The sequence below is a fragment of the Rhinoraja longicauda genome, chromosome 3 (assembly GCF_053455715.1).
Source record: "Rhinoraja longicauda isolate Sanriku21f chromosome 3, sRhiLon1.1, whole genome shotgun sequence".
NCBI classification, from domain to species: Eukaryota; Metazoa; Chordata; class Chondrichthyes; order Rajiformes; family Arhynchobatidae; genus Rhinoraja; species Rhinoraja longicauda.
Window position 1 is genome coordinate 77,162,877 of NC_135955.1, and position 23,688 is coordinate 77,186,564.

Genomic DNA, 23,688 nt, shown 5'->3' on the forward strand with positions numbered 1-23,688 from the left:
GTATGTCTTTGGAGTGTGGGAGGAAACCACCGGAGATCCCGGAGAAAACCCACACAGGTCACGGGGAGAATGTACAAACTCCGTACAGACAAGCACAAGCACCCGTAGTCAGGATCAAACCCAGGTCTCTGGCGCTGGAAGGCAGCAACACTGCTGCGCCATCATGCTACGAATTCCAACTAGAATCGCCCAATGAACAGTACCCCAATTTCTATGCTATCTCTTTTCATATTTTCAAGATACATTTTCAAGTGGTTTTCACCAGAAACACTATTCCAAATATAAGCATATCTGCTGCACCAGAAACCCCAGATCTAGAGATACTTCTATAACCACAACGGAATCAAATTATTTTCTGTTGGTATGAACAAATAAATCCTTGTGATTTTGGTTTCTCAATTATCTAAACTGTTTTAAACGTATCTGTTCATGTCGAGAGAAGTGTTGTGAGTTGGACAATCTCTGATCACCAGCCCAAGCACATTCTGGATGTGGAACTCTAGACAGTAAATGTTGGCAAGTCATTTGTCTTAGGATGATTCCGTCCTAGCCCACTCCTGATATAAAATGGTGCTAGGCATATACACTTTCCTGAAGGGATCATTGATTAGACAGTAATTTACTGTACCTTTGTTTTGTTAACATATTACTTTGCTAATATTATTTGAGACACCAGAAAACTCTAAAACATCCTTCAGAAATAATTACAGCAGACTGATGAATAATTTTGATGTTATTTTACAATAGTTCGGATACATTGAAACATTGGTAGGGCACACGTTGATCAGCCATTATGTCCTGTTACTTTACTCTATAGATGTTGCCTACAGTTATATTTAGCAGCTTATATGCACTATACTTCCTGACCCTGCAGTTATAGAAAATTTTAATTTCCTCATCTTTTAAGAGTGGATTAATTTGAAGAGAGGCTTGCCTTATAATGTGCTATCGGTTACAATTACAGTAGGAAATTAAAGTTATACAAGGAGGAAGATAAAGCAGTGGAAGAAACAGGACTGTACAAGCTTAGATCGGTAAATGAAATGCAGAAGCTCTGCAATAGTGCCCTTTTCAGCAACTGTTAATATGTATCATAAGGAAAGGGTGGTCATTTGACTTTTTACAAATTGTTCATTTTCTGGAAGCTGAGTAAGTTAATATTGATGCAAAGGACTAGTTAAGTGCTCCTAACAGATATATGTTCTGCATCTAACTATTTCAGGAACAGAATTATTTTGCTTGATGGACGCCGTGCAATAAATTTACTGTCAGCTTTGTAAATGAAGATACAAATGGAGCAGAAATATGCTTTCATTAGTGTTCATTCTCATCTATGTTTAAATTCAGATGCTTGAAAAGCTGAGGGAGAAGGGATGTCCTTATTTTTTGATAACTTATTTTACATTTGGATAAGTGAAATCCACAGGATTTTTTTAAAATCCTTTTCATGCTGCATCACGATACAAAGATGTTTGATACTATAGTAGAAGTATTGAGTTTATAAACATAAAGTGTGCAAAGGACTTAACTAACAGCTGGATTCTCCTTAACTATTGCTCTTTTTCCAGCATGATACAGGATTAACTAAATGTGTAATAAATCAGATATTAGATTGGCTTACAACAATAGACAATTGGTGCAGGAGTAGGCCAATCGGCCCTTCGAGCCAGCATCACCATTCAATGTGATCATGGCTGATCATTCTCAATCTGTACCCCGTTCCTGCCTTCTCCCCATACCCCCTGTCTCCGCTATCCTTAAGAGCTCTATCTAGCTCTCTCTTGAATGCATTCAGAGAATTGGCCTCCACTGCCTTCTGAGGCAGTGAATTCCACAGATTTACAATTCTCTGGCTGAAAAAGTTTTTCCTCATCTCCGTTCCAAATGGTCTACCCCGTATTCTTAAACTGTGGCCCCTGGTTCTGGACTACCCCAACATTGGGTACATGTTTCCTGCCTCTAACGTGTCCAACCCCTTAATAATCTTATATGTTTCGATAAGATCCCCTCTCATCCTTCTAAATTCCATTGTATACAAGCCTAGTCGCTCCATTCTTTCAACATATGACAGTCCCGCCATTCCGGGAATTAACCCAGTAAACTTATGCTGCACGCCCTCAATAGCAAGAATATCCTTCCTCAAATTTGGAGACCAAAACTGCATACAACTGCAGAAGGACCTCTTTGTTCCTATACTCAAGTCCTCTTGTTATGAAGGCCAACATTCCATTAGCTTTCTTCACTGCCTGCTGTACCTGCATGCTTCCTTTCAGTGACTGATGCACTAGGACACCCAGATCTCGTTGTACGTCCCCTTTTCCTAACTTGACACCATTCAGATAATAATCTGCCTTCTTATTCTTACCACCAAAGTGGATAACCTCACACTTATCCAAATTAAACTGCATCTGCCATGCATCCGCCCACTCACACAACCTGTCCAAATCACCCTGCAACCTCATAGCATCTTCCTCACAGCTCACACTACCACCCAGCTTTGTATCATCTGCAAATTTGCTAATGGTACTTTTAATCCCTTCATCCAAGTCATTAATGTATATTGTTATTAGCTGTGGTCCCAGCACCGAGCCTTGCGGTACCACACTAGTTACTGCCTGCCATTCTGAAAGGGACCCATTTATCCCCACTCTTTGCTTTCTGTCTGTCAACTAATTTTCTATCCATGTCAGTACCCTACCCCCAATACCATGTACTCTAATTTTGCCCACTAATCTCCTATGTGGGACCATGTCGAAGGCTTTCTGAAAGTCGAGGTAAACCACATCCACTGGCTCTCCCCTGTCAATTTTCCTAGTTACATCCTCAAAAAATTCCAGAAGATTAGCCAAGCATGATTTCCCCTTCGTAAATCCATGCTGACTCGGAACAATCCTGTTACTGCTATCCAAATGCTCCGCAATTTCGTCTTTTATAATTGACTCCAGCATCTTCCCCACCACTGATGTCAGACTAACTGGTCTATAATTTCCCGTTTTCTCTCTCCCTCCTTTCTTAAAAAGTAGGATAACATTAGCTACCCTCCAATCCACAGGAACTGATCCTGAATCTATAGAACATTGGAAAATTATCACCAATGAGTCCACAATTTCTAGAGCCGCCTCCTTAAGTACCCTGGGATGGAGACCATCAGGCCCTGGGGATTTATCAGCCTTCAGTCCCATCAGTCTACCCAACACCATTTCCTGCCTAATGTGTATCTCCTTCAGTTCCTCCATCAACCTAGGATCTCTGGCCACTAGAACGTCTGGGAGATTGTTTGTATCTTCCTTAGTGAAGACAGATCCAAAGTACCGGTTCAACTCGTCTGCCATTTCCTTGTTCTCCATAATAAATTCCCTTGCTTCTGACTTCAAGGGACTCACATTTGCCTTGACTATTTTTTTCCTCTTCACATACCTAAAAAAGCTTTTACTATCGTCCTTTATATTATTGGCTAGCTTACCCTCGTACCTCATCTTTTCTCCCCGTATTTCCTTTTTAGTTATCTTCTGTTGCTCTTTAAAACATTCCCAATCCTCTGGCTTCCCACTCTTCTTTGCTATGATATACTTCTTTTTTATTTTTATGCTGTCCTTGACTGCCATTGTCAGCCACAGGTGCCTCTTACTCCCCTTAGAATCTTTCCTCCTGTTTGGAATAAATTGATCCTGCAACTTCTGCATTGTTCACAGGAATACCTGCCATTGCTATTCCACCGTCTTCCCTGCTAGGGCCTCCTTCCAGTCAAATCTGGCCAGCTTCTGCCTCATGCCTCTGTAATCCTCTTTGCTATACTGTAATACTGACACTTCTAATTTTCCCTTCTCCTTCTCAATTTGTAGAGTAAAACTTATCATATTGTGATCACTGCATCCTAATGGCTCTTTTACAACCTGCTATGCAGCAAGAAAAAAAGGTTGGCTGCCAGAGACGAGTGTATTCTGCAGGGGTTGACGTTGGGTCCACTACATTTCACATCGTATGTTGATGAAATGGATGATGGAATTGATGGGTTTGTGGCCAAGTTTGTAGATTAGACAAAGACAGATGGAGGGGGCAGATAGTGTAGAGAAAGCAGAGACTCGGCAGAAGTGGCAAATGGAATAGTGTAGCAAATAGATGCTCTGACCCAGTCGGCTGGCCATAACAATTTGGCCCTTGTCAAAGTCGCTCAGGTCTTTACTCCTACCCATTTCTCCTGCATCCAACACATCAACCTCAAGTACTGACTGTTCAATATATTTCACCCCTTGACAGGTGTCATTGTAACAAGATAATCAATGTTATTCACTTTACCTGTCAGTGGTCATAATGTTTTGGCTGATATCTTAGCAGTGACCAAAAATCATCGATTCAACCTATCAGGATTGAGCAGGCTCATAGATTCAATGATATGCGGAGCACGTTTGTTCAAATGCAACAAATGTATAAATATTAATAGAATTAAATATTCAAATGCCTTCAAAGGTTGAACTATGAATACACAATTTAACATCTGGTAACAATTATGATGTTGAAAAAATGACTACAAAATATTTCCAAAGTAGGAGACATTTTTGGAACTGTTAACTTGAAAACAACTAAACATCTTGGACCTCAATTTAAGAAAATCAATTGTAAAATTAGGTTCATTTTGCAATATCTTGAAATTAGAATGATGCAGAATTTAATAAAAACGTTCCCGTTTGGAGGTGTTATATTAGTGCTATTATCTGGGTTAAGTTTAGACATGCAAAGGGGATGAGGGGCAGTCTTCCTAAGAGTGCTTTTGTGCCCTACAGTTAAAGTAGATTTATTGCACAGTTTCTATAGTTGAACATTTTCAGACACAGGCCACATTGGACTGTCTATATAGAACAAGCCTCTGTGGAGCATTGTCTTTTTTCGGGTTTTGATCTTCAGGTGGCCTACTAATGCCTTGCATTACTCTTTAGAGAACTGCTGTCATAATTCTACACCAAAGTCAAAATATTAAATTATTTTTTTAAAAGATCAATCCACAAAAGGGGTTAGTCTTTCTGAGATTTAATAAGTTGAATTATTAAAATGTTACAAGTTTTTATGTTCCCTTAAGGAATATCCATTTCCTGATGTGGTCCAACCATGACTAACAAAAGAAGTTAAAGATAGTATTAGGTTACAAGAGGTTTATATTGTAAGCAAAGTATGTCTGGGATCTGAGAAGATCATTGAATTCAGTAAAGGATGGCCAACAAATGCATAGAGAGAAAATAAAAGGAAAACAAACTATCAAGTGACATTTACAATGATTAGTTAAGCTAAATGCATTTATATAACAGTTTATATAACATGTTGCACACCGCCTTAAAATTTATTCTATTTAATTAACAATTTCAGAGAACTGTGATGCAATATAGAGTGTTTAATGTATTAATAGGGATGGTTTTGTGAATAGTAAAACATGCACAAGAGTACAGCTACCTATTCTCGACATTGAGTTCTACGGAATAATTTTGCCTGTACATTTCATTAAGAATCTGAGCTGAAAGAGATATATATATTCAGCGATATATATATATATATATATATATATATTTATGGATAGGAAAGGTTCAGAGGGATATGGGCCAATTGTGGGTGCAGGGTTAGTATAGATGAGGTTCCTTGGTTAGCATGAGCAAGTTGGGATAAAGGGCCTGTTTCCATGCTGTATGACTGACTCGAGCAAAGTTACAATTAATTGGGTTTATGTTTATTATTGTCATTTAACAAGTTACAGTGAAAAGTTTTGTTCTGCATGCTCAAATTAGATGTAACATTTCGTATAACTGATCCATCTACAGGAATATTCGAACTATTATTTTTATATGAAATTAAATATTCACAAACCCAGTGGAATTGATTTCCAATTTCCTTAAGTATTACACTGGAAACTAATTATAGCACATTTTTGATGGTGCACTGTTTTACATTCAACAGCATTTGACATCACATATTCAGTCCCTTTAAGATATATTTCCTTACATATTACTGGATTTTAATTGATTTTGACTAGGTTTTGTATTTTTTTTACAACATCTTAATTAAAAATGAGATGGAGCTATTTCTGAATGTTGACCTAATTTTATTCATTAGCAAAGTTAAGTAAATGGTTTTACTCAAGTTCTCAAAATATGAGTACATGGCAAGATTAGCAAGTTTGCAGATAATACAAAAGTGGATGGTCTTGCAGATAGTGAGGATGGTTGTGAAAAATTGCAGCAGGTTCTTGATCAGTTAGCCAGGTGGGCTGAGGAATGATTGATGGAATTTATTACAGAGAAATGTGTGGTGTTGCATTTTGGGAAGTCTAACATGAGCTGGACCTACACTGTGAATGGTTGGCCTCTGGGGAGTGTTCTCGAGCAGAGGGATCTAGGCGTGCAGGCACAGTTCCTTGAAGGTAGAATTGCATGTAGATAGCGTGGTCAAAAAGGCTTTTGACACATTGGCCTTCCTCAGAGTAGTAAGTATAGACGTTGGGAGGTCATGTTCCAGTTATATAAAACATTGGTGAGGCCACATTTAGAGTATTGTGTTCAATTCTGGGCATCACGTTATAAGCAAGGTGTTGTCAAGCTGGAAAGACTACAGAGAAGATTTACAAGGATGTTGCCAGGACTTGAAGGTCTAAGCTATAGGGAGAAGTTGAGCTCTATTGGACTCCATTCCCTGGAGTGCAGGAGGATGAGAGGAATAGATCGGGTAGACGCACAGAGTCTCTTGCCCAGAGTAGGAGGATCTGGAACCAAAGGACATAGGTTTAAGGTGAAGGGGAAAATATTCAATAGGAATCAGAAAGGTAAATTTTTTTCACACAAAGGGTGGTTGGTGGGTGTACGGAATGGGCAGTTGAGGCAGGGACTACTGCAACGTTCAGTTAGACGGGTACATGGATTGGGTAGGTTTAGAGGGATATGGGCCGTACACAAGCAGGTGGGACTAGTGTAGCTGAGACATGTTGGCCGGTGTGGCAATTTGGGCCGAACGGTCTGTTTCCACGCTTTATGTGTCTAGGACTCTAAATACATAGCCTGTGAGAGAGATCATTAGAAAACATGGAAACATTTGAAATCAAACGTGTTTTAAGTTGCAAAAAAGGAGAGGGACAACATGAACAAAAGGAATGTCTATGTTACATGAATGATGAAGAGAAACTGAATCCCAGAAATAGTGGTGGCGCAGGTTGAAAGGGTTTGGTGAAGTCTCATTGCAGCCAATCTTGAGCTGATACCAACAGGAGAAAAATGAGGGCAAAGGAAGGTGGAAAAAAATATTGCTAAGACTATGAAATACAAAACAGTGTAGTTGTTGAAAATTTGAAATATCCCCCTTTCTATTGACTCCATTTACACCTCACGCTGCCTCTACAATGCCACCAGTGTAATGAATCAGTCTAGTAAAACCCTCTTCTCCCCTCTCCCATCAGGCAAGAGCTATAAAAGGGTGAAAATGCACACAAGGGACAGTTTCTTCCCAGTTATCAGACAACTGAACCATTCTATCAACAACTAGAGTGCGGTCCTAGACTACTATCTACCTCATTGGACTATCTTTAATAAGACTTTATCTTGCACTAAATGTTATTCACGTTATTGCCATTATAATGTATCTGTACACTGTGGATGGCTCGATTGTAATCATATCATATCATATCATATATATACAGCCAGAAACAGGCCTTTTCGGCCCTCCAAGTCCGTGCCGCCCAGCGATCCCCGCACATTAACACTATCCTACACCCACTAGGGACAATTTTTACATTTACCCAGCCAATTAACCTACATACCTGTACGTCTTTGGAGTGTGGGAGGAAACCGAAGATCTCGGAGAAAACCCACGCAGGTCACGGGGAGAACGTACAAACTCCTTACAGTGCAGCACCCGTAAATATATTGTTTTTCCGCTGACTGGTTAGCACGCAACAAAAGCTTATCATTGTACCTCGGTACACGTGACAATAAACTAAACTAACGCTACTTTTGAATCAGACTTGGGTACATTTTCCATTGAAATGTCCATTTTGGGTAAAGGTTGAATTTGATTTGCATTAGAACTAATTATATAAAGGGTCTCGACCCGAAACATTGCCCATTCCTTCTCCCCAAAGATGCTGCCTGTCCCGCTGAGTTATTCCAGCATTTTGTGTTTACCTTTGATTTAAACTAGCATCTGCAGTTTTCTTTCCTATAGATATATTATCACAGTAACTGCTCCAAGTTTAAAAAGTTAATTGGCTAATGGGAACGTGGAAAATACAACTATCTTTCAAATATTTATCTTAACCAAAAAATTGTTTCTTTTTCTAAAACAACATGATAGGATCTGGCAGTCATGTAAAATACAACTAATTGCTACAAATGTTGATTACCAAAATATTATAGTGTATCAGGTATATTCCATGGCCAGGATGTTTTGGTGACTGGCAAGTAGCTTGAGCATGCTGGATACCTGGCCTCAACGTTGTTGTGATCTTCCAGGAAGCTATCTCCCAGTTAAGCAGTTATTTTTCTCTTAAAACTGACAGGCCCTCCAGATTTGCTTTGAGCGTTGCTGATAAATTTATCAATAAAATCATTTGTACTTGAATTAAAAACATTATTTAAAATACTAATTTAATTTGCTAAAAACACAAAAATGAAGGCATTTAAATACATTAGAAAGCAATACATTAAAAAGGAAATAATCTTGTCTCCACAACTTATTTCCTATTAAACTGAAGGAGCCATCTAGATTTACCCCAGATTGACCTGACACTGGTTGAACAGGTAATCTGTAGAAGTTTGTGTTCCCACTGAAATCCTTGAGTTCAGCAGGAGAGCACAGTTATTCCGAGTGGCAATCAGGTGAGCGGAAGTTCAGAACTTCCATCTTCATTCAGGAATCTCAAACCACTACACAATTACATGGACAAAAGCCTATAGTTTCAAGCAGATCAACTGACTTTTTAACAAAACCCAGGATTATTTTCTCCAGTGATGGCAAATTTCAAATTGCAAAAGGAATAAAGTAAAGTCAGGGAGCACAACATACAAGAACTTTGTCTGGTATCGCAGCTTCCATGAAGAAACATTTTAAGTGCAAATTATACCTTAAGGTGTAATAAAATTAGAAGATTGTAGCATGATTTAATAATGCCAAATGCAATTGAAAACCATTTAAGAGGATTTCACTGTGTGGATTCATTTGTTCGTTTCGCAGGTATAAAAAGTGATTGTCCCCTATCCAGTGTTTGCAATTCATCATACTAATTTTCATACTGACAATGAAGAAAAAAAATAACAGAGTTCCTTTCATTAATACTTTCACAGGTATCCACAAATTCACAAAGAAACTTCGCAATCCATTTCTCATTGATAATAATGAACTGCTCGACTTTCTCTCAAGAGTTCACACCGATGTGCAAGTGGTAAGTACCTCTATATCTGTTTTGAAGAACAGCTGAAATGTGATTTGATGACAATTAAAAGTAGCTGAAATGCTTGGGTCTCAGAGAGCAGAATGACGACAAGCAAGGGTAGTGCATTGTACCCTTCCTGTTTAAACTTCAAATGGGATGGCAACTATTTCTCAAGTATATTCTTTCCCATCGTGACAAAAATGGGTGAAATGGTTCAATTTCTGACTTTAATGTGGGCAGGAACTAAAATGAAGTTTTAATTTTCAGTATACAGTCCTGAAGATTTCCGAAGCTTTTAGCTATTACATATAACAGAATGTAAACTTAATTCTAAAGTAGAAACAATTCAGCTTAAATAGTACTTATTCAAGGACTTGAGCATTCCTATCATGGAACACTAATTGAAAAATCTTGGGCCAGTGGTGCATGATTTTCCCTTCATGAATTTATGTGGGTTCCAGCCATCATCCCTGCAAGTACCATTTTGCACCTAGTAATCCTCCTGAACCGTCTTCTAAAGACTGATATTTTTCAAAATGGAGAATTACACTTTGAATATGTTCCCAGAGACACCTCACTAGAGCAAGCTGTTTTAGTCAGAATAGTGATTTGTTGCAAACATAGCATTCCAGTACAATCTCTTATGATTGATTACACATCTGTCACATTATTCTAATTTTAAAATATCTGGATTTAAACTGGATGAGATTTTAAAAAACCCCAGCTCCACATGACACCAGGATGTGCCTAGGTGTGGTTATTCAGATTGGTGCATTAAACCAGAAGAAACATCTTTGAGAAAATTACAGGAAAATCATAGAATTTGGAATATGACTTGAAGTGATTAAATTCAAAATCATTCAGTCTAATCTTTATAACATTCCTGCTAGTGAAGGCATAGAGAAATACGAGGAAGATAGCAATTGAGTTCAGGGAAATATAAATAGGTTGATGGAATGGGAGGATAGATGCTCAGCGAAATTTAATGCTGAGGACATTTAAGTGTTACATTTGGTAGGAAGAATGAGAAGAGGCAATTTAATCTCAGAGGAAATAATTCTAAAAAGGAGTTAATGAACAGAGACAGATCTGAGGTGACATAGTTTGTTAAAAGAAGCAGTGCAGATGGCGATCATGGTCAAGAAAGCAGCTTGGATCTTCGGCTTTATAGGTAGTGATTTTGAGTACAAGAGCAAATTCAATGCTTTAGAAATCACCGGTTCAGTCACAGCTGGAGCATTGCACCCAGTTCAGCAGAGAAAGAATGTGAGGGCTTTGAAGAGATTTACCAAAATGATTCCAAGATGATGAGGAATTTTTAGATATATGGCAAGATCAGAGAAGCTGGGGATGACCTCCTTGGAATAAAGGAGGTTACAAGGGAATCTAATAGACTCATTTAAAATCAAAAAGGATATGGACAAAGTACCTGGAGAAAAGCTGTCCCTGAGCAGTCAATGACAAGGGGACACAGAATGAAGGTGATTTGCAAAAGAAACAAAGGTGAACTGAAAAACATTTTTAAATGCAGTGAGTGATTAAGATTTGGAATGCACTATTGGGGTAAAAGCGAAAGCAGAATGAATTCTGATGTTTAAAGGGGAGATGGATAAATAATTGTATTTCTGAAATATATGAACTTGCAGGGCTCTGAGGAGGGGATGGGAAGTGGAATGAGTTGGATTGCTTTCAAATAGAGCCAATCCAGGCTCAGAAGTTTAATGGCATCCTTTCCATTCTGTGATTTGGTATGGAACATAGATCAGACATTTGAGAAACTATTATACAGCTCCTCGAAGTGTGGAATGTTATAAGCAGAATAAAATTTTAATTCTCATTCAACTTCAGTGGCAGAGAAATTATATTAATAGTCCTGAAAATATCAGTTCTCAATAAACAGTATATCAATTACACCCGAGTGATGCATTGTACATTTGTACTCATAAATTTAAGAATAAAAATGTCTTTATCACACAAAAGGATTATTCAGTTAGCAGTGTAGCTCCATTCTAAAAGCTGAATAGCACTTAATATACACTCATGGTGATAGTGAATAATGAAAAAAGGTTTAAAGGAGAGATAACTATTTTTCAGAGACAATTTTAGACAATAACTTCCCAATTATGCTTACAGATGACACCATTAGAATATTATTCCTTCAAGTTCATGTGAAAATTAAACTATTGAGTTATTTTTAAGTAATATGCTACATTTAAGACAAAAGTGAACCCCTTGTTTCAAGTTCCTTGTTAAACTAACATATGGATTGTAACATTAGAATAAATCTTTACACGATTTAATATTAAGGCCTAGAAATTCTAATGCATTCAAGTGAATACACTGTATGGTGATAGCAACCGTGTGCCAATAATCTTATGATACAAACTCGCATTAGTAAAAACTAATGGAACGCTGTTGCCCCATCCTGGGCCTCAGAGGCTAGGGAGGGTTAGTGGCCGTAGATCAATGACCAGGTTTTGGCTGTGTAAGTAAGAAGTGGCGAATGAATTAGGAGGAGATTTACAAAGAAAATTGAAGCTAGGGAGCGGATGTGATGGAATGGAATCCAGGTGAGTACCTAGACTGGCAGACGGCCTGCAGAGAATGGTGTGAGGATCTGAGGCACAATTAAGGACTGTGCCCCAGCATAATAGATTAGGCCAAAATCAGTGGGTCAGACTCCTGGGCCTCAAAAGGGCTGAGATTTAGGGGTGTGGTTAAATTGTAATAGAATTGGGAGCAAGATTGGAGGGTGAATAAGTACCTGGACCTCAGAGGAGGGCATGAGGCCTAGGGAATTGGAAGCAAAATTTCATGATTTCAGTCATGCACATGATGCTATCATTACCTCCACTATACAGTCTAAATTCCCCTAGTATGAATTTCCAGACTGGATATAAATGACCTGGAAATGGTTGTCATTGCATTTCATTCTGGCAATAAATTATTTCAGTCCCATAATGCAGAAAGCAGTGATGTGGTCAAATTTCTAGGCATGGCTCTTTTGAAAAGTAACAAAGAAAAAAAAAATGTAAACATACAGTGTTACTACCCATTTCATTAATTTAAATCAAATGTAAACAAAACTTTTCTGGGTAAATGTTACCAGTAGTAACAGGTTCATTGACATGCATTTCTCACAAGACCAATGAGAAAAATTACAGGAACATCCGCAAGGGGGATGGGAATACCAGTAATTGTTAAGCACCTGAAGGATGTGTATTTGCATATATCTTCCGAAAGCAGTTAAAAAAACATTCTTGGTTTATCGTAACATTTCAATTACCTCTCAAATGAAATTAACTAGCAGCAGCACCGACTCTGAATGGCCTCTTCTTGGTTCATTTAGTTCAGTTTTAAATTGAGCAATACACTCAGTAATTCAGTTTCCAAGAGACTAACTTCTTGGTTGGCATTTAGCACTACATCAACCACATTGTTGCAGGATTAATGTCAAAACGTCTTTACAATTTCCTTGTTTTAAGTCATAGTTTCTAGAGAAACCTGTTTTCTTGCAGCCTGAAAAAGACCTCCATTTCTCCATAGCTTGTTGAGTAATGGTAGAGCCAAGGTAATTTACTTGATTGATAGTTAGCTGTGATATTCAAGTTTACACCCTTCAGAGTGGAGGTCAAGCCCCCCATGATTGAAGCTAACAAGCTAAGTATTTGTTTATGTTTACATTAGTCTTTTTTTTGTCCAATGTTCAGAATTTTGGAAACATTGTAAGGTGATAGAATTTTATTATGGTCTGCATGATTTTAGTTATATTGAATTGGATACAAAATCTGTTGTTGACTGAAGAGGAACATTTATTAAAAACCGTAACATTAATTTTCCTCATGACCACCTAAAAATGTCAATTTTATGTTCACATTGAACAACAATTATCAAGATCATCCACTAAATGCAGTGAACTTCATAAACTATGAAATCACATTTAATATTTTAAACCATGTATCTTTGCCCCCCTCGGGTGGGCATGATAAGTGAACTCCTGTTCAGGCTAATATTTAGCCTTTAATCAATATCTCAAGTCAGTTTATTTGATCATTATTATATTTGTTTGTGGGTAGTTGCTGAGTGTAAATTGCCTGCTGCCTTTCCTCCATAATAATGACTGCATTTCATTAGTTCTTAAGTGGGATGGAGTGATGCTATAAAAAGTGTTCAATAAACATGTCATTGTATTTTTTATAAAATGAAAAGTAATTTATCAGCAGGGAGAATTAAAGAATAAGTGTTCAAAGAGCTATTTTTCACAGGTCTCTCACTGGGAAAACAAGAATGCGAGCTCCAGGCTTATTGTCAGAGCAGGCCTGTATCTCAGTGCTGATATTAGAGCACAGCAGGCTACCATTGGAGTGGATGGATAATTGCTGAGAATAGCAGTCAATGCCAGCAGTCTGGCATCAGTCCTGAATTACTTAGTTGTGCACCTTGACAGGAGTTCTGAACAAGACATGTGCTAGATTTTTGGATTGTGCCCCCCGAGTAGGCTACAACATAATTTTACTGGTTTATAAATCTCACAATGTTGGAGACCAGAGATCAAGGGTGAGGTTTCTTGGAGATACCACCAAATTGGGCTGCAACCCAATTTAACACTTTTGCCATAAACACTGGATTTTTTGATTATTCTACTGAAAGTTATATCAAGTGAATGGGAGAGTTCCTGAAATTGACCCGTGTTCTATTTTGATTTTCACTGCAATAGTCATGGGAACAGTGGACTTCATGAGCACTACAGGGACAGAAAATTGCTTTTAAAATAAAGCCTGGAAATATTGATACAAGTTATTTTTACAAATCATTGTTAATTGTAATCAGTTTTGTGATCTTGATGCCCATAAAAAAAACAAGGATGGAAATATGTAGGAAAAAAACTGCAGATGCTGGTTAAAATCAAAGGTAGACATAAAATGCTGGAGTAACTCAGCGGGTCAGACAAGCATCTCAGGAGAGAAGGAATGGGTGACGTTTAGGGTCAAGACCCTTCTTCAGACATGTCAGGGGAGGGGGTGGGACAAAGGTAGAATGTAGTCAGAGACAGGAAGACTAGTGGGAGAACTGGGAAGGGGGAGGGGATAGAGAGGGAAAGCAGGGACTATCTGAAGTTAAGGATGGAAATATGTTTGTCATGATCATAAGGTCATGAGGTCATATGTGATAGGAGCAGAATCAGGCCATTCGGCCCATCAAGTCTACTGCACCATTCAATCATGGCTGATCTATCTCTCTCTCCTAACCCCATTCTCTTAAGATGACTAGTGTACAGTAAGTCCTTTGAACAGATTTATGTTTATTTCCTCTATTCCATATTCTCAAGAACACACATGGATTCAATATTGTACATTTATAGCAGGCAGCAATTTCTCCAGTACTTTCAAAAAATATTTTTTATGGTTTATGTTACCTTTCTGTGTTTAACCCCAGTTGAGCCACTGAAACAGCTTACAAGCCATTTTCCCACATACCTAGACAGTTGTTTGTACACATTTCCCACTGCTAGCAAAGAACTATATGATCACTTGGTTTACCATAACTTCTGTTTAAACAGGTGCACTACCACGAGTTGACTCAAGAATCTATTCATGGCCTGTTTGTACATAAGAAGAAAAATATTTCAGCCATCAAGACTCCATAACTACAGACCTATGCATCTGCTTCCTGAAGATTCGAAGGGGATCAGCTGCTGGAGTTTCCCCTTCTTCACTCATTTATTTTGATTTTTATAATGAAATGACGCATTTGTAAATGCTGTACAATATTGAACTGTATTTGAAAATACTTACTGTACAAATCACTTACATTAAACTTTTTGAAATTATGTTCCCATTGTATTAAAGCTTTGCAGAATGTGCCTAATGCCTGGATCTTTATAAAACTATTAAAAAACAGGTGGTAAATATTTACAAACTATTCCAGTCCCATCATTTAAAATAATATTGGTGCATTACAGGTTTTGACTGTTTACAAGTGTTAAAAACAATTCAATAATAGACACCAACAATAAAATTATATATCAGCAACATTTTTCATTGCTAGATCAGAAATGTATTTGTCCTCAAAAAAGTTAATGGGGCAAATGTACAATCTGGGACACAATTAAAGAATTCCACAGAGTTGAGAAACACACGAGAGCCTGCATATGTTGAAATCTGGAGCAAAAACCTGCTGGAAGAACTCACTGGGTGAAACAGCAACTGTGGCAGCAGAGAGATCGTTCACCTTTCAGGTCGAGACTCTGCAACAGGACTGAAGTAGAAGCGAGAGAGCCAGTATAAACTGACGAGGGGAGAGGAGAGGCAAGAGCTAGCTGATTAAACAAGATGAGGATGAAGTATGATGGATGAAGCCAGGTAGGGGAAAGGTGGAGGAAGAGTCAGGCTGGAATGTGATACGTGTAAACGACAAAGGGCTGCAGTTCTAGCATCTGATAAATAATGATATAAGGAAGCAGATAAGGGAGGGATGACAGGCAGATGGGACCAGATGGAGAAAGGGATAGGAGACTCAGTAGGTTAAGTGTGTGCATGATGGGCACATGGAACGAGATGGGGCAGGGGAAATAAATTGGGTAACAGGATGTTGGTCAGGGAGGAACATAAATGGGTCAGAAGAATCAATGTTCGATATGGGTGAAGTATCGGATATGACTGGAGGTGGCTAATGTTGTGCCTCTATTTAAGAAGGGGTTCAAAGATATGTCTGGGAGCTATAGACCAGGGAGTCTAACCTCTGTGGTAGATAAGTTAATGCAGGGAATTCTGAGGGATATATGCATTTGGATTGCCAGAGCCTGTTTAGGGATAGCATGGTTTTGTACATGGGAGATAGTGTTGCACAAATTTGATTGAGTTTTTTGACGAGGTAACCAAAAAGGTCGAAGAAGGCAAGTGTAGATGTCTATATGGACCTCAGCAAGACCTTTGATAGGGTTCTACATGGTAGGCTCCTTTGAAAGATTAAATTGCATGGGATCCTGGGAGAGCTAGCTAACTGAATACTGAATTGGTTTCATATAAGGGAGAGTAGGATGGTGGAAGGGTGTTTTTTTGGACTAGAAACCTGTGACTAATGGTGCACATATTTTGGAGTGACCCTTAAAAAAAAGCAAGGTTACTTGCAGGTCTATGGATTTAGTGTTAGGAGGAAGAATAAGACCAAGTAGCTTTTGTCAATTGGCACATACACGATGGGTCACAGGGTATGCTTTCTGTCCTTCTGCAGTTGTACAGGGCCCTAGTGAGATCGCACCTGGAGTACTGTGTGCAGTTTTGGTCTCCAAATTTGAGGAAGGACATTCGTGCTATTGAGGGAGTGCAGCATAGGTTCACTAGGTTAATTCCCGGAATGGCGGGACTGTCATATGTTGAAAGATTGAAATGACTAGGCTTGTATACACTGGAATTTAGAAGGATGAGAGGGGATCTTATTGAAACATAAGATTATTAAGAGGCTGGACACACTAGAGGCAGGAAACATGTTCCCAATGTTGGGGGAGTCCAGAACCAGGGGCCACAGTTTAAGAAGGGGTAGGCCATTTAGAACGGAGACAAAGAAAAACCTTTTCACTCAGAGAGTTGTAAATCTGTGGAATTCTCTGCCTCAGAAGGCAGTGGAGGCCAATTCTCTGGATGCTTTCAAGAGCGAGTTAGATAGAGCTCTTAATGATAGCGGAGTCAGGGGGTATGGAGAGAGGGCAGGAACTGGGCACTGATTGTGAATGATCAGCCATGATCACATTGAATGGCGGTGCTGGCTCGAAGGGCTGATTGGCCTACTTCTGCACCTATTGTCCATTGTCTATAATTTTTCTATGATTCTACATTCACTCATTGCACTAGGTTTAGGTTGAGAGACACAGCAGGGAAACAGATCTTTGGGCCCACTGAGTTCCCGCTCGCCATTGATCACCCGTTCACACATGATCTATGTTATCTCACAGTTTCATCAACACCTAATGCACGAGGGGCAATTTGCAGTGGCAAAATAATATACAAACCCACATGTCTTTGGGATATGGGAGGAAACTGGAGTACCCAGCAATCACAGGGAGTACAGGCAAACACCACATAGACAGCACCGAGGTCACGATCGAACTCGGGTCTCCGGTGCAGTGAGGCAGGAGCTCTACCAGCTGTTCCTAAGATTTTTGATACATTCAACTTGTGTTTCATATTTATAAGATTTATACTTGAATATCTTAATCATCGACATAATTACAGATATAATGCAACAGTCAATAAAGAGAAACAGGGAAAGATACTCATTTTGCCCCTGAACGTGCTGCTTTAGGATATCTGACTAAAAAAAGTAGGCTCCTGAATGCCAACCAATGTGCAGAACGTAAAATAACACAGGTATACACAAAATGCTGGAGTAACTCAGCGGGGCAGGCAACATCTCTGGAGAGAAGGAATGGGTGACGTTTCGGGTCGAGAGCCTTCTTCCGTCTGAAGAAGGGTCTCGACCCGAAAAGTCACCCATTCCTTCTCTCCAGAGATGCTGCTTGTCCCGCTGAATTACTCCAGCATTTTGTGTCTACCATTGATTTAAACCAGTATCTGCAGTTCTTTCCTACATAAAATAACACATCACAGGAACAGGCAGACCCTTTGGCCCACAATGTCTGTGCTGAACATTATGCCAAGAAAGTAATATTACCTGCCTCCACATGATCCACATCCCTCTTCGGGGGCAGGGATGACCTGTACAAAAGGGACGGGTTGCACTTAACTGGAGGGGGACCAATATTCTGGCAGGCAGATTTGCTAGTGCTCCACAGGTGGGCTTAAACTTTAACATCAGCAGCTCACGGTCTCGGGTTGAGACCGGTTGGGAAGCTCCAAAAGCCGCACGACGTTTGACTGGTCCCGACCCGGGGTGCATCACAGGCACGGCGGAGCTGAAATCCCCCCATCCCCTCCCCCCCACCGATGCAGTAGCTGGATTGCCCCAACGAGGGAGGCCCGCCGCCGGCTACGGGAGTCAAGATCGTCCCATCAACAGAAGGTTAGAGGCCCTCGACCGCTCGAGGACAAAGAAGAGAGAGACTGAACTTTTTTTTGCCTTCCTTCACAGTGAGGAATGTGGAGGAGTCACTGTGGTGGATATTCATGTAAAAATGTATTTTGTGTGTCCTATGGCGAGTCTGAAGGCTTGTACTTTGTTAAAGAAGTTTATTGCGGTAACAATATTCAATTACAAAGGATAACAACCGAGATCGCAGACGACCATTAACTCAAACTATACACATCGAATTCTCTTCCCACTGACTGGTTTTGGGCGCCAAAACCACCACGTAACCTTGCTGGCCAATCCGAGGGTTCGACTCTCAGGACCAATCCCTATGGTCACTACATGACCCCCCCAGAACCCGACGTACGGAACCTAGCAGGGAGCCGGATTTCGCGACCAGAACGAGTAAGGAGGGGGGCTGCAGGAACCACAGGAGCAGGAGGTCCCGGGTCGGGGGGAATTGCAGGAGGACGGCCCCGTCGAGGCGGTTGACCGAACAGGACAGGGCGGTCCTGATCCAAGTGTGCAGGTTTGAGCCTGGACACAGAGACGAGCTCACTCCTGCCCCCAACATCCAAGGTGAAAGTGACCGTCCCTTTACGCAACACGCGAAACGGTCCTTCATAGACCCTCTGCAACGGGGAACGATGGGCATCCCTACGCAGAAACACAAATTCACAGTCCTTCAAGGCAGGCGATTCATGCGCAATGGAACACCCGTGACGCGAAGTAGGAACCGGAGCCAGGGAACCCACTCGCGCCCGGAGTGATGCTAAAACTGACGGAACCGAGGGCTGCTGACCAGAGGACTCCGGAAGGAAATCCCTGGGCACTCTGAGTGGCGAGCCATATACCAGTTCCGCAGACGAAGTTCCGAGATCCTGCTTAGGAGCAGTACGGATGCCCAAAAGGACCCAGGGCAGCTGATCCACCCAATCAGGGCCGTCCTGCCACGCACTGAGGGCAGCCTTAAGTTGCCGGTGAAACCTCTCCACGAGCCCATTAGCCTGTGGGTGGTACGCCGTGGTCTGCTGCAACCGGGAACCGTACAATTCCGCAAGCGTAGCCCAAAGGGTGGAGGTGAACTGGGACCCCCGGTCGGTGGTAATGACGGAGGGAACACCGAAATGGGCCACCCAATGGAGGGCCAGGGCCCGGGCACAAGAGGCGGCGGAGGTGTCGGACAACGGAAAGGCCTTCGGCCAACGGGTAAATCTGTTAACCACCGTGAGTAGGTGAGTGTAGCCCCTAGAGGAAGGTAAAGGCCCAACTAAATCAACATGAATGTGGAAAAAACGGACCGCAGGGACCGCAAACTCCTGCACCGGAGGTTGGACATGCCGATGCACTTTAGAGGTCTGGCAGGTAACACAGGATCGGGCCCAAGCGGCTACTTGCTTCCGCAGGCCATGCCACACAAATCTAGCGGCTATTAAGGCAGAGGTGGAGCGAATGGACGGGTGCGCCAGCCCATGAATGGCATCAAACACCCGGCGCTGAAGGGCGGCCGGTACCACCGGCCTGGGGCGGGGAAGGGAAATATCACACCAGACTTTTGTACCCGCAGGCCCTCAAGCCACTTGGGCCAACTTCAACCCCGAAGTGGTGGACTGGTATGCTGAGGCAGTGTCTGCCAGGCGCTGTGCCTCCGCAAGCTCCTGGAAATCTACCTCGCATTCCACCACTGAAATTGGGGAAACGGCCGGCCTGGACAGGGCATCAGCAACGGCATTAAGCTTACCCGCGACGTGGCGGACATCCGTGGTAAACTCTGAGATGGCAGTCAGGTGCCACTGCTGGCGGTCTGACCACGGGTCGGACACTTTCGAAAAAGCAAAAGTCAGTGGTTTGTGATCAGTAAAGGCCACGAACGGGCAGCCTTCTAGAAAATACCTAAAGTGGCGGACAGCTAAATCGAGAGCCAGAAGCCAAAGGCGCTATATTTCAGCTCAGCCGGATTAAGCTGTCGGCTGAAAAACGCCAAGGGCTGCCAACTGCCATCAACATGCTGTTCCAAGACCCCTCCCACCGCCACGTCCGACGCACCGACCGTCAGGGCCGTGGGGGCGGAGGTGCTCGGGTGGACGAGCATGGTGGCGTCTGCCAGAGCCGCTTTAGCTGCCTCAATGGCCGTCTCAGCGGCCGCGGACCACTCCAACTCGACAGGTTTGCCTGCGAGACACTGGAAGAGCGGACGCATGATCCGTGCTGCTGCCGGCACGAACCTGTGATAGAAATTCACCATCCCCACAAACTCCTGCAACCCCTTTAACATGGTGGGCCGCGGAAAGGCACAAACTGCCTCCACTTTTTCCGGCAAAGGAGTGGCACCGGCCGAGGTGATCCGGTGACCTAAGAAATCAATAGAGGGGAGACCAAACTGACACTTAGAGGGGTGAATGATTAGCCCGTGGTCTTGAAGCCGCCGGAACATGGTCCGTAAATGGACCAGATGTTCTTGCTCCGAGCGACTGGCGACCAGGATATCATCCAAATAAATAAAAACAAAAGACAATTCCCGACCGACATGGTCCATAAGCCGCTGGAAAGCCTGCGCCGCCTTTTTCAAACCGAAAGGCATACGCAACCATTCGAACAACCCGAACGGAGTGATCGTGGCAGTCTTTCGTACGTCTTCCGGATGCACAGGAATCTGGTGGTACCCCCGCACCAAATCAATTTTGGAGAATACCGTAGCACCTTCCAGCCTAGTTGAGAAGTCCTGGATGTGCGGTATGGGGTAGCGGTCTGCAGTGGTGACGGCGTTAAGACGCCGGTAATCTCCACATGGTCGCCATCCCCCAGATGCTTTGGAGACCATATGCAACGGAGAGGCCCACGGGCTGTCGGAACGACGGACAATGCCCATTTGTTCCATCTTCTGAAATTCTTCACACGCTACCATCAGTTTGTCCGGCGGCAATCTCCGGGCCCGAGCGAAAACAGGGGGCCCCTCGGTGGAAATATAATGGACAACGCCGTGCTTTGCAGAAGGAGCGTCGAAACGCTGAACGAGCAGCGCCTGAAACTCAGCCAGGACCGCAGCATACGGGTCGGAGGCCGTGACGACGGCCTGGACAGTCGGGCTGGGCGGGGTGGCCGGCGGTGGAGCAGCGGGCTCATCATTGCTAGCGGAGGATCGAAGGCCTTTACCTCGGACATCGGCTACTAGCGAAAAGGCCCAGAGAAAATCTGCGCCCAGGATCACCTGACCGACTTCCGCGACGATAAACGACCATTCGTACGTGCAGGTACCGAAAGACAGAGACATTGCCCGCGTACCATACGTGCGGATGGGACTACCGTTGACCACGATGAGGGTAGGCCCTCTCCTACCCGATCGAGCTTCGAGGTCGGTCGGCGGTACGATGCTGACTATGGCTCCCGTGTTGACTAAGAACTCTGTGTCTGTGAATCGATCCACGACGTAGAGGCGTCGGTTCTGGCCAATCGCAACTGCCTCTATGTACGATCGGCCGAGGCATTTCCCGAGAAAGTGCAAGGTGAGCGGCAGTTGCGGGCTTCTCCACCTCATCTCAGATGATAACAACATCAGCCGCGCTTGTGCGGATCCTTTTGGCGGGGTTTCGGAGAAATGGAACCCAGTGCTGCAGCATATTAACGACAAGTAAAACTATCCCCTCAATGCCACATGCTTTTGTACCTTCTTTGAATCCAGCAGTGAAAATACAGAAATATTTGACTTGTGAAAATTACCTTGCCTCATGTTTTTGTGCTTTTGTCTTTTTTGTCACATTGTAGTTATGTTTTTTTTAAATGTATTTTTATTTATTTATTTGTTTGTTTTTGTTTGTTTGTTTTCATGATTATGTAGGGAAGGGGAGGGATGGGGTTTACTGTTGTTGTTATATGCACTGTAATCAATTAAATAAAAAAAATTAAAAAAAGAAAAAAAAAGTAAAAGATAATAACACCAGCCGCACTTGTGCGGATCCTTTTGGCGGGGTTTCGGAGAAATGGCGGGAGTCGCGGCGCCATCTTGGTGTCGCTGCGGGCTGCCCGATGGTGCCGAGACCCTGTTGATCGAACTGCACTTTTTCGATTTCGACGCCATGAACGCATCGGCTTTCTCCGCGTATGCCACGGGGTCCTTAAAAGAACAATCCGTGAGCATAAGCCTAAAGTTTTCTGGAAGTTGCTCCCGGAATGCCTGCTCGAACATGAGGCAATCCTTGTGCTCACCTGCCAGTGCCAACATTTCGGCCATGAGGGCGGACGGCAGCCGATCTCCGAGATCTGGTAGGTGCATAAGCCTCTCGGCTCGATCCTGCCTACTAAATCCGAAGGTTCGAAGCACGAGTACCTTCAGGGCGTCGTACTTGCCATCTGCAGGAGGGGAGGTGATGAACTGCATCACCCACGCGGACGTCTCAGGCGGTAGGGCACTGACCAGGTAATAATACTTCGTCTCATCCACCGAGATGTTTCTCAGGTGGAACTGCACTTCAGCATGGGGAAACCAAAGGTGTGGTTGATGCGCCCAAAACGGAGGAAGATGAACGCTGATCGCGTTTAGCTGCGGTACGCCGGGCGTTAGCACCGAAGCATGGGCGCCTTGTCCCTGCATGGTAGATGATTGGCTAGATCACGTCGGGGTCACCAATATGGCGAGTCTGAAGGCTTGTACTTTGTTAAAGAAGTTTATTGCGGTAGCAATATTCAATTACAAAGGATAACAACCGAGATCGCAGACGACCATTAACTCAAACTATTCACATCGAAGTTCTCTTCCCACTGACTGGTTTTGGGCGCCAAAACCACCACGTGACCTTGCTGGCCAATCCGAGGGTTCGACTCTCAGGACCAATCCCTATGGTCGCTACAGTCCTGTTGCTTTTTATTGTTATGACTGTATGGCAATGATATTCCTCGTATGTTGCAAAACATACTTGGCTAATAAAGTATTATTGTGATTGTGATGGAGGAGTAGGATCAACAATATGGAAACATATGCTTGGGGTTAACTGGAAAGAGAGTGCAGGAAAGGTCACGGAAGTCCCCAGAAATAACAGGATAGAAAGTTTAAAAAGGGAGAAGAGAGTAAGGTCGGGTAAAATTGGGATGGTTGTGAGGGGTGGTCAACACCGAATTGAAGGTATTATATTTGAATGCACGTAGCATGAGGAACAAAGTGGATGAGCTTGCAGCACATTTGTAAATTGGCAGGTATGATGTTGTAGGCATTACGAAGACATGGTGCAAGAGGATCGGAACTGGAAGCTAAATATTCAAGGCTACACATC

At 42.4% G+C, this 23,688-nt stretch overlaps 1 protein-coding gene across 4 annotated transcripts in view; it reads left to right on the forward strand.

The window, feature by feature from the left end:
* Nucleotides 1-15,270, forward strand: part of LOC144592115 (multiple C2 and transmembrane domain-containing protein 1-like) — a 368,260-nt gene extending 352,990 nt beyond the window's left edge. For all 4 annotated transcript variants that reach the window (XM_078396486.1, XM_078396489.1, XM_078396487.1 and 1 more), the window contains 2 exons: nucleotides 9,312-9,409; nucleotides 14,961-15,270. In XM_078396486.1, coding sequence (XP_078252612.1) covers nucleotides 9,312-9,409; nucleotides 14,961-15,047 — 185 coding nt within the window. In that variant the 3' untranslated portion in view covers nucleotides 15,048-15,270. The remainder of the gene's footprint in view (nucleotides 1-9,311; nucleotides 9,410-14,960) is intronic.
* The last annotated feature ends 8,418 nt before the right edge of the window (nucleotides 15,271-23,688 follow it).